General features: G+C 50.8%; 1 protein-coding gene across 1 annotated transcript in view; it reads right to left on the reverse strand.

The window, feature by feature from the left end:
* The window catches only part of LOC119338805 (flocculation protein FLO11-like), a 66671-nt gene extending 56106 nt beyond the window's left edge, over window positions 1-10565 (reverse strand). Inside the window, exon 1 of the mRNA XM_037611036.1 lies at window positions 10467-10565. Within this exon, the coding sequence (XP_037466933.1) occupies window positions 10467-10565 (99 nt within the window). The remainder of the gene's footprint in view (window positions 1-10466) is intronic.
* Window positions 10566-16889: the final 6324 nt, after the last annotated feature.

Here is a 16889-nt window from a genome sequence, read left to right on the forward strand (position 1 = left end):
GCTCTTTCATCTCCTCATTGTTGTCAAGGCCGTTCAGCAGCTGTTGCTATAAAGGAACTGCATCTTTAACCTTCTGCTCTGCATCTTCCTCTTCTGTCGTTCCTTCAGTTACTTGTCCAACACCCCAACCTGTTGGTATTGGGATTCCTCAGCTAACCAAATAATCAGCGTAGTTGCATTCCCCCACATCAGCAACTTCTCAGAAATACAAATCACACAAATCTTCCCTCTTCTACATGAATCAAATTGGAAGATCATCAACCAAACTATTAAAAAAATCAGCAACTGAAAGCAGCAGAACAACACTTAAACATATTATTACCCCATGTTCCGGGCATTTGTAGAGGACTCGGCCAGGGTTGCGGATTGTGGTTGAGACGCGACGGATGACTCTGCGTTATTTGCAGCAGTGGCACCACACCAACGACAGCGGGTTGCAATGAGCAATCGGCTGCGGTGTGCGTGCCGGCGGGGGTGTGATGAGACCCACAGGCAATGGTATGGGTGGAGACTTGGCGCATATCTGGTTTTTGCCTGCTGAAGAGCAGGTGGACGAGCAGCCAGCGGACATGGTTACTGTGGCCAGAGCCTCTAATGCTAGGCAAAGTAAGTAGAGAAGAGGAGAAGCGAACGTTGGATATGTCAGTTTCATTACTTGCAGAGTAGCATAGCACCATATATAGTCATAGTCTAGGTTTGGATTCGAACCAGCTACAGGAGCACATCTTTCTTTTTTCTAAAACTCGGCAACATCTCTTTACTAGTACACTAGCTTGTTCTGTACGCCTTCCCAAGTCTTTGATTTTCTTTCCCTTTTTTTGCGAGGAAGGAAGCAGGACAAAATTGAGAGTTCCTCGGACTCGAACCCAAGACCTCTCAGTTGAAAACCAAGGGTGCTAGTCACTTATGTGGCGAACATTCCCTGTGAGGAGGATGGCAGACGAACGCATTTTCCTCGCAGTTTTCTTCCTATATATAAAAAAGTATGCTACTTGGTGTCCGCTTAGTCAAAAAACGATTGTGCCAACCTTGACTGTTGGATTGACATTCAACATCTGTCGCGTTTCTTCAGTCCCTTCTTCCTCGAGCCGCCAAAGCCAAACCAGTGCCGGCAGGACCGCCTACTCTCGCCTCCCACGACTAGCTGTGATCTTCCCTGGCTGCTGTTCGTTCCCGTCCGAGGCCTCACCATCCTCCTCCGCCTTGGTTTACTCGCCATGGCGCCGCCCTCCGGTGTTGTCAACATGGTCAACAACCGAGAGGAATAAGGAGATGACTGTACATGGTGAGGATGATATTAGGGACCTAGCAGCGCGCGCAGTAATTTTGTTTTTTCGGGACGGAGAAGGGTATCAACTGGGTTGTGCGGGACCCGTGGCCCATCTAGACGAGGCTTTTATTTCATATGTTTAGCACATGACCAGCCCAGTTTGTTTTTTTCCTTTCTGAAAAATGGCTAGCAAGCTATTTTGTTTTTTGCAGAATAACCAACATAGGCCTACTTGCTTTTCTACGACCTGCTAGGCTGGAAATCTTTCAAGACGAGGAGGGATGCATTTTGCCCAGAAAATGGGCTATAAGTAATAAGAAATGGGCTATAAGTAATAATAAATGGGCTGTAAAATGAAAAAATACAACAAACAGGCAAATAGTTCCAAAATACTTGTTTATTTCGGATTTTGAGATTTTAAATTTCATTGTTTTTGTGCGGGTTTCATTGAATTTAAATTAAGGTATATTTAGATTTAAAATTAATTTGAATCTGGCTAGAAATTTCGGGTTGTATGCTGTTTGGGAGAGATATGGAGGCTGACTTGTGGGTCTACTAGGTTGACGTGTACTTTGGTTTTGTCAACTTAGTCCACAAACGATTCTAGCAGCAGTGACCGTTGGATGTTAATCCAACGGTCGTGCTGCTTTTTCAATATCTGATCTTCTTGCTCCAGCCGCCTAAACCAGCGCTGGTGGGACTGCCTGCTCCTGCCTCCCGTGTCTGGCTGTGCTACCGCACAGGCCGTCCCGCCCCACCCTACTTCATTGCTGGCCAGGCCATTCCTCTACTCACCCACACCTCCTATTATTTTCCGACGACGGCAGCCGGAACAGTAAACTCTCGTACTCCCCACCTCGTGGGCAACCATTGCCGAGTCTTCCCCGGCTCCATGTCGTTCCCGTCCTAGGCCTCGCCGTCATCCACCGCCATGGTGCTCTCGGCGCGGCCTGGTCAACATGGTCAACGAACGACATCAATCAGCTGTGTACTGTACGCGCAAAATAATGATTCCTCCACCTGACAACTGGGACCCACCGGAAGGGCCTCTATATTTCGTGAAAAAATATTCCCCCCGTTGACATGTCGGACCCACCAGCTATATCTTCGCACGCAAGGAAGTGCCTCCTTATTACACAAAAAAAATGAATAACCACCCTGCTAGCTGGGACCCACCATAGTGGGAGGATGACTTGTGGGCCAACTAAGTTGACGGGGATGGAGGGCTTTGTCAACTTAGTCAATATGAACGATTCTAGCTCAAGTGACCGTACGATGTCCATCCAACGGCCGTAGTGCTTCTCCAACCTCTGGTCTTCTTGCTCCAGCCGCCCAAAGCAGCGCCGGTCGTGCCGCATGCTCCTGCCTCCCGTGGCCGGCTGTGCTACCGCGGAGGCCTCACCACCCCCTACTATTCCCACAGCTGGCCAGGCCCTGCGGCGACAGCAGCCTCACACCGCAACCGAGCTAGTGAACCCTCATACTCCTCTCCGCGCGGGCTTCCACGGCCGCGTCTTTCCCGGACCCGCGTCGTCCCCTTACTAGGCCTCGCCGTCGTCCACCGCCGTGGTGCTCTCGGCGCGGCCTGGTCAACGTGGTCAAGGAACAACTTCCATCGGACGTGGACTGTACGTGGAGAGGCTGACAGCTGGGTCCATGGCCGCAGCAAGGAAGTGCCTCCTTATTACGCGGAAAATAACGATTCCTCCACCTGACAGCTGGGACCTACCAGACGGGCCACTGTATTTCACGGAAAAAAAGTTTCCCCCTGACTGCTGGGACCCACCAGCTTCATCTTCGCACGCAAGGAAGTGCGTCCGGGCAAAAAAAAACGATTCGCCCCCCTGACTGCTAGGACCCACCAGCTACACATTCGCATGCAAGGAAGTGTGTCCAGGCAAAAAAACAAAACAATTCGCCCCCCTGACTATTGGGGCCCACCAGCTACATCTTCGCATGCAAGGAAGTGCCTGATAGTCGGGACCAACCTGGTCGAAGCATACATAGCGTTGTCATCCTGGTCGCGAACGTGTACGTACATACTGGTCGATGTCGAGGCGCGCACGTGTCATAGTAGAGGCGCGCACGTGTAGTAGTAGAGGCGCGCACATAGCATGTACACGTACGTATAGCGGCCAGGGTGCAAGAAAGAAAATACGGCCACGTATGTGTACATACGGGCGGGGTCTCGAACACCTACTCGTGCATACGTACGGCGAGGGCTCGTGTACATGGCTGGGTCAAAACAGAGAAACAACTTCGTCATCGTGTTCATGGGGAGGCAACGTAATGCGTTGTGTTCATGGGGAGGCAATGTAATGCGTCATGTTCATGGGGAGGCAACGGGAGCGTGGTTGTGTTCATCGGGAGGGCTTGGACGTAATAGTCGATGGAAATGAGGCCTGGCATACCTCACAACGGAGGAAACGAATGTCCTACGTTCGGAACGGGGTCCTGTTGATCGGGAGGGGTGTGGCGTACCGCAAAACGGAGGAAATGGACCTCCTACAGTCGAAACGGGGGTCCTGTTGATCGGGAGGGGTGTGGCGTACCGCAAAACGGAGGAAACGGACCTCCTACGGTCGAAATGTGGGTCCTGTTGATCAGGAGGGGTGTGGCGTACCGCAAAACGGACGAAACGGACTTGTGTTGGAGCGCTACGGTCGAAACGGGCTCCTGTTCGTCGGGAGGGGTGTGGCATATCGTAAAACGGGACTCCATGGGATACTGTTCATCTCCACCGTCGACCTCCTCCAGCCTCCACGGGCTACCGTCGACCTCCTCCAGCCTCCACGGGCTCCTGTTCATCCAGCCTCCACCGCGTGCTACTCCACCGACTACTGTTCAACCACCCCTCCACGGGCACCCCTCCACGGGCACCCCTCCACTGTCTACTATTCATCTAGCCCTCCACACCACGGGGTCCTGCTCAACCACCCCTCCACGGCCACCCCTCCACCGTCTACCGTTCATCCAGCCCTCCACACCACGGGGTCCTGTTCATCCAGAGGCAACGCCACCGCTCACTGTTCATCCAAGCCCCCCCCCACGCAACGCACAATGTTCATCCAATCGATCGGCTTCAGTTAGTAGCAGTAGCGAAGGAATCGTTCAATCGGCTTCAGTTAACAACCATCGATCGATCCTTGGGTTCAGTAACGCGTAGCCTATAGTGCAATCGCTCGGGTTCAGTTAGAGCCCAACGCCTCGCTCGGGTTCAGTTAGAGCCAACGCCTTGCACACATGCGCGTACGTGTATGAGAGAAACGTGCATCGCTCGGCCCCCGACCTCCCACCGTAACCGGCTACTCCACGAAATTTTCCTCGCCCTCGCTTCTACGACGGTTTTTTCCGTCATGGACGGCCCAAAGAATGTCATGCAGCTGCGTCTCCGGCCCGCCCAGGACGAAAAGCCCCTTTTCTGTCATGATTTTTTGTCATAAAAGTAGGAGCCCACCACATCTATGATGATACCGGGTTTTGTCACAATTATCGTCATAGAAGTGTCATATGTATGACAGAAAAAAATTTCGTTCAGCCCAAAATGTCACAGATGTGTCTTTTTTTGTAGTGTAATTTCCACTGCAAGGAGCCTGAAAGAGAAGCAGCGGCAGCTTCTAGCTGATCAGGATCTGCTCAATGACAGATGGACTGATGTCCTAGCGGTCAAGGAATACAGCCTCGAGCGCCCTACCAAAAGTTACCCGAAGCGCAAATTGTTACCCCAGTTTGATGACGAGGTGCTGGAGCCCGTGCTTCCAATGCATAATGCGGCTGACCGACCACCACATGGTCGGGACAAAGCGGCACCTCGAGCCGAACACCATCCCGCACTATCTCGCCGAAGAAATAGAAATACAATAGCTCGGGGATATACACATGACCTATGGCATGACTTGGAAAATAGAGCAGGTCAGACAAGACTACGGATCGCAGGGGCGTGCCCCTATGCGCTATGACAACCACCTGGCCGGACGTGACAAACATAATCACGATCGAGCCAATGACCGTAGACAAACTCCATCCGAGCTACGTCATGACGTGGCCCGATACAGAGGCGCCGCACACCCCCTCTGCTTCACTGATGAAGTAATGGAGCATGATTTCCCAGAAGGGTTTAAAGCCGTGAACATCGAATCATATGCTGGGACAACAAACCCCGCGATATGGATTGACGATTTTCTTCTCCACATTCATATGGCCTGCGGTGATGATCTTCATGCCATCAAATACCTCTCGCTAAAACTCAAGGGACCAGCTCAAAACTGGTTGAACAGTCTGCCCGAAAAATCCATCAGCAACTAGGAGGACATGGAAAACGCTTTTCTTGACAACTTTCAAGGCACATATATCCGACCTCCGGATGCCGACGACCTAAGTCATATAGTTCAACATCCCGGAGAGTCAGCCAGGAAATTCTGGACTAGGTTCTTAACTAAAAAGAACCAGATAGTCGACTGTCCGGATGCAGAAGCCCTAGCGGCCTTTAAGCATAGCATCCATGACGAATGGCTCGCACGAAACCTAAGCCAAGAGAAGCCGAAGTCCATGTTAGCCCTCACGACACTTATGACCAGCTTTTGCGCGGGCGAGGATATCTGGCTAGCCCATAGCAATAATCACACAAGCAAACCTGGCACTTCTGAGGCCAGAAACAGCAACGACAAGCCACGACACAACAGACACAATCGTCGAAGCAACAATGACAATGCCGAAGACACGGCTGTCATTGCCGGATTCAGTGGATCTAAGTCCGGTCAGCGGAAGAAGCCATTTAAGAGAAACAATCCGGGCCCGTCCAGTTTGAACCGCATAATCGATTGTCCATGTCAAACCCATGTCACTCTTGATAAACTAGCCAATCATACCAACAGAGAATGTTGGGTCTTCAAACAGGCCGGCAAGTTAAATGCCGAGAACAAGGAGAAAGGGTAGCAAAGCGAGGATGATGACGAGGAACCCCGGCCACTGAACATAGGGGGGCAGAAGAAGTTCCCTCCCCAAGTCAAAACGGTGAACATAATATATTCTACCCATATCCCCAAGAGGGAGCGAAAGCACGCACTCAGGGACGTCTACACGATGGAGCCAGTCGCCCCAAAGTTCATCCCATGGTCGTCCTGTCCGATCACCTTCGATCGTAGGGACCATCCGACCAGTATCCGTCATGGCGGTTCAGCCGCACTGGTCCTTGACCCAATAATTGATGGATTCCACCTTACGCGAGTCCTCATGGATGGTGGCAGCAGCCTGAACCTTCTCTATCAGGATACAATGTGCAAAATGGGTATCGATCCATCAAGGATCAAGCGCACAAAAACCACCTTTAAAGGTGTCATACCAGGTGTAGAGGCCTGCTGTACGGGCTCAATCACACTGGAATTGGTCTTCAGATCCCTGGACAATTTACAAAGCGAATCTTCGATATCGTCCCCTTCCGCAGTGGCTATCATGCACTGCTCAGACGAACCACATTTGCTCGATTCAATACGGTGCCGCACTACGCCTATCTCAAGCTCAAGATGCATGGACCATGCGGTGTCATAATGGTCAATGGAAACACAGAATGCTCCCTCCGTACTGAGGAGCACACCACTGCACTTGCAGCAGGAGTACAGAGCAGCCTTTTTAAGCAGAACTTCAATTCGACAGTAAAGCTCCCGGACACCGTCAAGAGAGTCCGAACTACTCTGCAGCAGGACAGTCCAGCTCGGCCAGGGCTTGACTATCAATTCGGTCTCCGCCCCAGTCCCGATCAAGCGGAGATACTTGTGTCGCGCGTACATAACTATGCACTTAAAATACCATGGGCATGGACGGAGGCACGGCTTGACCGCAGTCCGTAATGCGGCTCAACCGCTCCTGGACCCGCATACCTTTACCTTTTCTTTTTCTTTCAGGTTTTTCCCTTTGTGAGGCTTTTTCTAATAACCTGATCATTGGACCTATCAAGGGACAGATACACCAAGAAGGCAAGAAGCTTTGACGTACAAGGGAACCCCCCAGGTGATCTCTGCTAACGATTGTTATACCTGTTTTATAACCCCGCTCGCAGCCCGCCCTTGGTCGTGGCATGTCAAATAGCCCTATTTGCTTATCGCATTACTTGTACAAATACGCCTTGACATATTAATCAAATTACAATGGAAAATAATTTGCGGCTCAATATTTGCGGCGTCAGCTTATTACTTGATTTTTTCCTTTTTTTCATTATATTCTTATCAATTTCATCCGTACACTCTAGTACGCCTTAATTCGCCAGGAGCTTCATCACACCCGACAATATGGCTATAAAGTCCGAACACTTTTACAGTACAGTTTGGCACCCCGAACTTATAGCATTATGTGCATCGGCTCCGAATCATGTCTTTGGTCAATAGTGGGGTTGCCCGACTCCTGTGCTTACTACCTTTTGTTCAGATATATCGGCTAGGGTAGTAAAGGGAGAACTACTGCGATTGTGTCCCAGTTCTTTCGGATGAGCACCTCAGTAGAGAAAGCTGAAAACTGACTGTTATGATGCGGCGAGAGCCAGTCAGCTGTTCGAGAGGTTGCAAATCTTTAGCGATTTTTTCCGCATTATGCGATGAATCGGTTTCTATCCGATCAGACGTGTGTAGTGCTCCAAGTTCGGACTTCTGAACACCAGGGGCCGCGCCCAAATTTTTCTTGTCAAACTCCTATGGCTAAGTGAGAGTAATAAAGCCGCATAGTCCAATTGCCTGGTTTGTTGTGCTAAACACCTCCTTAAAGGACCAAAACCTTGGATAAAGAGTGTTTAGATTTATCTCGAACACCCCCGTACTACCTACGTGGGGGCAGAAGCCAACGACTGGCCAACTCTCGGATTTAACAAAACGGCCGCACAGGAGGTAAAATTTTAAATAACAAACATTATATTACATAACGGATCTGTTTCATAATACATGATAGTATAACATGAGTGTATTCATGGGAATATGATATCCTTAGCACATTGCTCCACCACAAGGCGGGATCCCTCCAGGACACTGTCAAAATATAGTTGGGGTGTGCTGTGCTCCTTGCCCGCGGGCGGTCCCTCGGTCATCAGCTTCGTGGTGTCCATCTTTGCCCAATGCATCTTAGCGCGGGCAAAGGCCATTCGCGCACCTTCGATACAGACCGACCGCTTGATGGCTTCAAGCTGAGGCAAGCGCTGACAAGCCGCTTCACGAGTCCGAAGTAGTTACTCGGAATGGCTTCGGCAGGCCATAGCCGGATTATCAAATCCTTCATGGCTAGTTCGGCCGCCCTATGCAGCTCGACCAGCTATTTCAGCTGATCGCTAAAGGGCACTGTATGTTTTGGTCCAAGGTATTGCGACCAAAATAGCTTCTCTGTAGAGCTCCCCTCTTCGGCTTGATAGAATTCTGCAACATCTGACACGCTGCGCGGCAGATACACAAATGCCCCTGGAGAGCTCCAAATCCGGGTAAGTAAAAGGAACCTTTCTTTCACATATTTGCTCTGCATAATGAAATCCTTACCCGTCGTGATCTTCTTGGCCACCTGGATTTCTTGGAGGGCGCCCTGGGCTTCATCACGGGCATCATGTGTGCTCTGGCGAGCCTTGGCAAGTTCGGACTCTTGCTCCTTAAGGTCGCGCTCCAAGGACTCGCACTTCTTGATGGCGTCCTGGAGCTCTTGCTGGACCTCACTGACCCGGGCCTCATGCTTTTCGCGTGCGGCCTGCTCCTTGGCCGCCTTGTCCTCGGCCTTGGCCAGCACCTTCTTGAGGGCCTCTACTTCGGTCATTGGCCCTAATAAATTTCGTGGCACTTTAGTCAGCATGAATCATTCATCCTTCCTGAATATATACAAGGTTACTGCATACCTTGACTGTCCTCAAGCTGCTACTTCACGCGGCCGAGCTCTTCTTCGGCCTACTTTAGACTCTGCTTCAGTCCGGAGAATTCCACAGTATGAGAGGTCGCAGCCAGCAGCGACGTCTGCTTATTCACATAGACATAATAGATTAGACTCATGCGAAAATTATTTGATCCTCTGTTCGGCTTTTCTTTCTGAACACCGGACAGAGTATCAGGGGCTACTGTCTATACTGTGACATTCTTTTTATACAATTGCATTACTTACCTCAAAGCCTGTTAGAAGGCTAGTGCAGGCTTCGATCAGTCTGCTTTTGGCGGACTGGATCCTCTCAATCACGGTACCCATAAGGGTACGATGTTCTTCCACAATGGAAGCGCCTTGCAGCGCTTCCAGCAAATTATCTGGTGCCTCTGGATGGACAGAGGCCACCGGTGGAATAGGAGCATTGCCTTCTTTTGAAAGGGGCGGCTGGCCTGGTTCCGTAGCCGCATATGTCTCGAGAACTATATTCAGTTGGGGGCCGAGTTGGATATGGCCCCCATCGTCAGTATCCATGGGGGTTCGCTCCCCTATGAGTCCGGCAACCGAGGCTTCACCCTACGGTGCCTCCCTGATGGCCTCCGGATTCTCTCCCAGGCCGGGGATCCTTCTAGACGACGCCTCGGCGCCATCCAGGTCCCTGGGAGAGGTGCCCGATGGAAGGGTCCCGCTGTCCATCGCCGCCGGGTCCAGCGAATCCTCTGAAGATAAGGACAACTCGAGGTTGGACCAAGCCGGACTGCAAATGCATAATCTAGCACATTAAAAAAATGAAGGAAAGAGGCCGGATACATGAATGTGTCCGGACACTTACGATTTGGCCAGGGGCTTCTCCCTGGGCTCCCACTGCCAGCTGATGTCGGTGGCCGGTGTGGAGCTGTCCGGAAGGGAAGCTTTCCGCTTCTTGGATGCCTCGGCCTCCAGATGCGTGGAGGCGGTCCTCTTCTTTATCCCCCCTACAGGGGGGGATGGATTTCTTCTTCTTCCTCTTCCTCTTCCTCGTCGTCTTCGACGGTGAAGGAGTGAACCTCGGTGTCTTCGAACGTCACGTCCAAATTGCCCTTGCGATGGAGACCACCTCGGGTCCCCTTGGCCTTCTTCTTGGCCTTCTTCTCCGGCACCTGATAAGGCGCCGGAGCCAGCATCTTCGTAAGAAGCTGGATTTCTTGGCCTTCGGGCAGTAGAGCCGGACAGTTAATCCGCTCCGCCATCTCTATCCAGGTCTGAAAGAATCAATAGGGAGGCTTAGATGCCTTCCTCGAGTATGCAAGTAAAGGGTATACCTTGAAAACATGAAAGAACTTACCGGATTAGCAAGGAGAGTTAAGCTATTCCCACGATCCTTGGTCATGGGCAGCGGTGCCTCGTTAGCCTTGAAGAGCACCTTCCAGATGTCTTTGTGCATCGTGCCGAATAGCTCCAGTAGGGTCTGGTGCTTGGCCGAATCGAACTCCCATAGATGGCAAGTCCGGAGCTGGCACGGAAGGATCCACCAAACAAGAATCACCTAGATCATGTTGACGAGCTTGATTCTCTTCTTTATCATGTTCTGGACACGCCCCTGGAGCACCATCAGCTCATCCGAGGGAGACCTGGTTAGACCTTTCTCTTGCTAGGAGGTGAGCCGCATCGGAACTCCTGACCGGAATGTGGGAGCCGCCGCCCAGTTGGTGCCACGCGGCTCTGTGATATAGAACCACCCTGACTGCTACCCTTTGACGGTCTCCCCGAAGGAGCCTTCGGGCCAGGTGACATTGGGCATCTTTCCCACCATGGCGCCTCCGCACTCTGCTTGTTGGCCGCTCACCACCTTCGGCTTCACATTGAAGGTTTTCAGCCATAGCCCGAAGTGAGGTGGGATGCGGAGGAAGGCCTCACACACGACAATAAATGCCGAGATGTTGAGGATGGAATTAGGGGCCAAATCATGGAAGTCCAGCCTACAGTAGAACATAAATTCACGGACGAACAGGTGGAAAGGGAATCCTAGCCCGCGAATGAAGTGTGAGATTAACACCACTCTCTCCTGGGCCTCTGGGTGGGGACGATCTGTCCCTTGGCCGGAAGTCGGTGAGCGATTTTCAGGGCCAAGAACCCGGCCTCCCGGAGCTTCTTGATATCCTTCTCCTTGATGGAGGAGGCCATCCACTTGCCTCCTACTCCGGATCCGGACATGATTGGAGTGCTTTTTTGGGGGGAGAAGGCGAGAGCTTGGGCGCTGGAGCTTGAGAATGGATGGGCAGAGGAAGGAGAAGGCGTGGGTGAAAAAGGGTGAATCCTTATCCCTTTATATAGGCAGTAAAAGTCATGCGCCTCCCTACTCGCCTTTAAATTGCCTATTCCCCAAGCACCGTGCAGATGACACGGTTGGGTTACCCATGCCCGTATTGTTGAGAATCCCGTGATAAGGGGACACAATCTCTTCTTTGACAAGATGTGCCAATAAAACTGCACCTCAAAATACGGAGCAGCTGGCTAAAAAATGGTTCGAATAATGACCGGGCAGTGGCATGATGTCACGCTACAAAAAGTTGTCAGCGGATTGGACTCGTGAAATATTATACTCTCTACGGTCATGTGCGGAACTTGTTTTGCAGAGCCGGACACGATTCTTGTGTTCGAAATCTACTTTGAAGTATTCGGAGGAGGAATCCGCCTTGCAATGCCGAAGAGAATCTACGCACCGGACTCAGCATCATTGAAGCCTAGTTCAGGGGCTACCGAGGGAGTCTTGGAGTAAGGGGTCCTCGGGTAGCCGGACTATATACATGGGACGGACTATTGGGCTATGAAGATACAAGATAGAAGACTTCTGCCCGTGTCCGGATGGAACTCTCCTTTGCGTGGAAGGAAAGCTTAGCGATTCAGATATGTAGATTCCTTTCTCTGTAACCGACTTTATGTAACCCTAGCCCCCTCCGGTGTCTATATAAACTGGAGGGTTTAGTTCGTAGAGACAACAACAATCATAATCTCATAGGGTAGGCTTCTAGGATTTAGCCATTACGATCTCGTGGTAGATCAATGTCACATTCATAGTTCTGGTATGACCTAGACCAGCTAGTCATGTGTGCATCATGTGTAAATTCCCTTTAAATATGAAATGGGATTTGTGAAACCCTCAGAATCATCTCTGAAATGACCCAAATAAAAAGTGCTCCAAAAAGGTCCAAGAAAATGCTCATGTTGCTCTCTCAAAATATTGGACAGAGATAAAAATCAAACCAATATTTTTAGGAGCTCATAAGTATTTATTTTGGTCATTTGGATTAATCCAGTAATTATTTTGCCTTGGATATATATATATATATATATGTTATGTATATAATATATGTCCAAAAATTATGCTAGTTGATTGAGGAGCTCTGGAATAATATAACTAGGTCCTACAAAAATTGGCATAAGAAAATAAAATGATTTAGTATTTTTGTTAAATCAAAACAGATGTCAGAAAATAGAAAAGAAAAACAAAATAGGAGAAAACCTACCTGCGGCCAGCTCCTGTGCTTGCCCAGCACTGTCCGGCCTGGCTGGCCCAGTTGGTCAGCCCAATCCACCTGTCCCCCCTCCCTAGTCGTATTCCTCCCGCCAGAAGGACGGGCGCGTGCCCGATGCGCGCACCGCTGCGCCGCGCCACCTCCTCCCTCCCTGCCTGCCTGTCCCTCCGCTGATTCGTCTGGGTGATGCCACACCCCCCCGGACCCTCTCACTCTCCCCAGCCCTCTCATCTCCTCTCCCTCGCTCTCTCTCTCACGGCCGAGCGCCACCGCCGCCACCGGCCACGGTTGCCGCGCCCACCGCCACGGCTTCGCCTCTCCGACGTGCCCAAGAGCTTCGACGTGCCTCCCTCGTCCTCTCCATCAAGCCACGCACCTCCGGACGGCCTCCATCGTCGCCACCGTCGTCTTCTTCACCGCCGGCCGCTGTGGATCTCCACCGCCCTCACGTCACCGTCCGGCCTCCCCCGAGCTTGCCGAAGCCTCCATCGGAACCACAATGAGCTCCTGCCCCGTTCCCCTCTCTCCGTTTAGCCGCCCGCACGCCATAGCCCCTTCTCCCCACCACGGTCGTACCTTCTCGCTGCCATCCATGTCGCCGCCGTCGCCCTGGCCACCGCAGCCCGCAACCGAGCGCGTCACCGCGCTCCTGGTGCCACGAGGGTGCCACAGAGCCCCTCGGGTGGCCGCCCCGTGCCCCGCAGCCCGCTCCCGCTCGAAGCAGAGCTCCATCCGCCACCGCGAGCTCTGCTCAAGCGAGCTCCGGCCACCCCGCGTCCTCCCGTCGCCTCCGCTAGATGCGGACGAGCCCGGGCTATGCCCCGGTGCCCTTAGCCGCCGCCCCCGTCGCCTTTAGCGCAAGTCCGGTGCGTTGCCGCCGCGGGTTTGGTCGCCGCCAGCCGAACACCGGCGACAGCCGACGTGGCGAGGTGATTAGCTCTAATCCCCGCCAGCTGGACCCCACCTAGCCACTGACAGCAGGCCCCACACCTGGTTAAACCCCAGTCAGTGCAGAGTTTGACCGGGATTAGTTCTGGTGTCACTGACGTGTGGACCCCGCACGTCAGGTTTGACCTGGACCTGGCCGTTGACTCGCTGACATCACGCTGACGTCAGGCTGACGCAGTTAATTCTTTTCTGGATTTAAATTAAATCAGGAAAATCCAGAAAATGCTATAAACTTCAAAAAATCATAGAAAATCAACCGTAGCTCAGATTGAAATAATTTATATATGCAAAATTATCAGAAAAATGCAATCTTTCCATCTGTACTAGTTTCATGCATAACAAACCAACTTAGACCTACTGTATAAGTGAAAACATGTAAATGGCATTTATGAAGAGTTAATTTGGAGTTACATTTGAACTCTTGGCTCAAGTGAACTTCAACCAAATGATTACTAGATGCATTAGCACAAACAACATCACATCTACATGCCATGTTCATGCATCATATTGTTGCATATGCTTGTGTATTGATTGCCGACACCGTTCCTTCTCGATAGGTCCTGCTCCGGAGACTGTTCCAGAGTACCTATCTGTGAAGCAGTGCCTCCTCTGTTGATCTACCAGGCAAGCAAACCCCCTTGTTCATTCCGATACAATCCTACTCTCTCGCTCCTGCTCTCTGTTATTGCATTAGAACAACAACGTTTCAACTGCTACTTTGTGATGCGGTAGTTGAACCCATTCCTCTGCATGACCTGTCATTGCCTCAGTAAATAGTTGAAACCCACTAGCATGTGTAGGAGTTGATTGAGCCATGTTGTGTTCCTACCATTCCATGCCTGCTATTGCATAGAGTTGTGTCAGATCTGATTCATTCAGAATGAATTGGAGTGTTATGATATGTTCTGGTGCTGAGAGTTAAGTGTGTGAACACGATTTGGTAAAGGTAGCGGTCAGAGGCCATGTAGGAGTACATGGTGGGTTGTCTCACTAGAACCGTCCTTAAGCACTGAGTTCTATGTATGTTGTCCAATGACTCGATACTACCACACATTGGGCTCCGGGCGCTCCAAGCCCTCTCGACTTATTAACCAACTTGATCTCCGTCCAGGAGTCGCAACTAGTTTCTCGTGTTTGTAGGTAGTGTTAGTAGTCTACCAAGTGGCACCTGACCAGGTGGGCTTGGGACAGACTAGGCACAAGTGGCACGGTGTACCAAGCGTAGATCCATCCGGCAAGGTGGGCTTGGGAACCCTCCACACATCTTTTGGGGCCGTGAGCGACACCCCGGACGGATCTCCTTGCGGATGGAACCCGAATAGGCGATAAACCTAGACTAGAGTCTTGTGTGGTTAGTCAGGTCGTGGCCGACACCCTCGCCAGGCTTCCGCTTGAAGGTTGCCGAGATACATGACGTGTGCATGGCGGTAAGTGGCGAGAGTGTGTGTGAAGAAGTACACCCATGCAGGGCTAACATGATCTATTGGAATAGCCGGGTCCGCGGTTATGGACTTCTTGGATGCTTACATGGTACATAGACAACTTGAAGTGGATACTCTAAAATGCTCAAGACAAGTGTGAGTGCTATGGATGGCCTTCTCGTAGGGAGATGGGGATGAATCCATGGTAGTGTATTGTGTGGTGATTAGTGGACTCGTGTGCGCCATATCACCTCAAAGAAGTTCTCGTAGTTGTAGAACAGGGTAGCCACTGAGTCAAAGCTGGCTTACTGCAACTAAACCCCACATTACCTTCTTCATACAGATGCATGTATGATAGGATTTGATGTAAGTCTTGCTGAGTACCTTTGTACTCATGTTGCTTTATTTATGTTTTTGCAGCAGAGACCTCGGTCTTACTAGTGTTTCTGTGGGCTTCGACGAGTAGCTTGTACCTCAGCTACGATCTTGATTGGATGTTGTAGATAGCCAGGCTCTTCAGCCTTTTTCATATGTAGATGTCTGTACTCAGACATGTAATGCTTCCGCTTGTTGCTTGTTTGCTCTGAATGTTGGGTCATGTGACCCCTGTTTGTCATAAGTGCTATGTTGGCTCTTTGAGCCTTATCTATATGAGTTGTTGAGTTATGCTGTGATGCCATGTTGTACAGCACATACTTGCATGTTATGCGTACCTGTAATGTGTATTGTTATATGTGGGATCTGACTATCTAGTTGTTTATCCTTAGTATCCTCTCTTACAGGGAAATGTCTCCTAGTGCCTCCACTGAGCCCTGGTAGCTTGCTACTCCTCTGGAACACTTAGGCTGGCCGGCATGTGTCCTTCTTCATTCCTGTGTCTGTCCCTTCGGGGAAATGTCACGCGGTGTCTACAGAAGTCCTGTTAGCCTGCTACAGCCCGGTTTACCGGAGTCCTGCTAGCTCAGTTGCTACAGCCCAGATTCACTCGCTGATGACCGACGCGTTCGATGCTGGGTCATGTATGCCTGTCCCTCTAAGTTAGTGCCACTTCGGGTTCACGACTAGCGATGTCAGTCCGGGTTCATTGTCATATGGATGCTAGCGACACCATCATATACGTGTGCCAAAAGGCGCAAACGGTCCCGGGCATGGTAAAGCGACACCCATGGGTATACCATGCGTGAGGCCGCAAAGTGATATGAGGTGTTAGATGCTAGATCGGTGTGGCATAGAATCGGGGTCCTGACAACTTTGGTATCAGAGCCTGACTACCTGTAGGATTACCAAGCCAAACTGGTTGAAGTTGAGTCTAGAAATTCTTTAGTTATGTAAGGGATTTGATTGTGGGAAGGAACGTAAGGCTCTTTTTACTCCTTATACCTCATGGCCTTCCGATCTGAGTCATCCTATCTTTCCTATGAGGTTAAGGAACTAGGCTCTCTCTTCCGCCTATCAGGATCACATTTTACTACTCCGTAGTCCCATAGGATTGGTTGATCAGAGTCATACCCCAGTTTCGAGTACTTCTGGTGTAGCCTATTTAGTACTATCTCAGAACCTTCAGTGATGATGTTGAGTATGTTACTACCCCATTTTAGCAGGATGTCTCATTTTGAGCATCTTACTGCCGTTATGCTGCCGGAATTGCCCTAGGAGTTCGAGAATTACTAATTTCCTTGCCCTACCACTACTAGGAAAAGGGCTATAGATGGGATGGACAGTAATGGCGCATTGTACATGTGGTGCCCCATTACTAAATACTAATGGCGCACCATGGGTTGGTGCGCCATTAGTAAAAAAATTTTAATTTTTTCAAAACTACTAATTAAGCACCGTGGGAGTGGTGCGCCATTACTAGTTGAA

Source organism: Triticum dicoccoides, chromosome 7B, assembly GCF_002162155.2.
Source record: "Triticum dicoccoides isolate Atlit2015 ecotype Zavitan chromosome 7B, WEW_v2.0, whole genome shotgun sequence".
In the NCBI taxonomy this organism is placed as follows: domain Eukaryota; kingdom Viridiplantae; phylum Streptophyta; class Magnoliopsida; order Poales; family Poaceae; genus Triticum; species Triticum dicoccoides.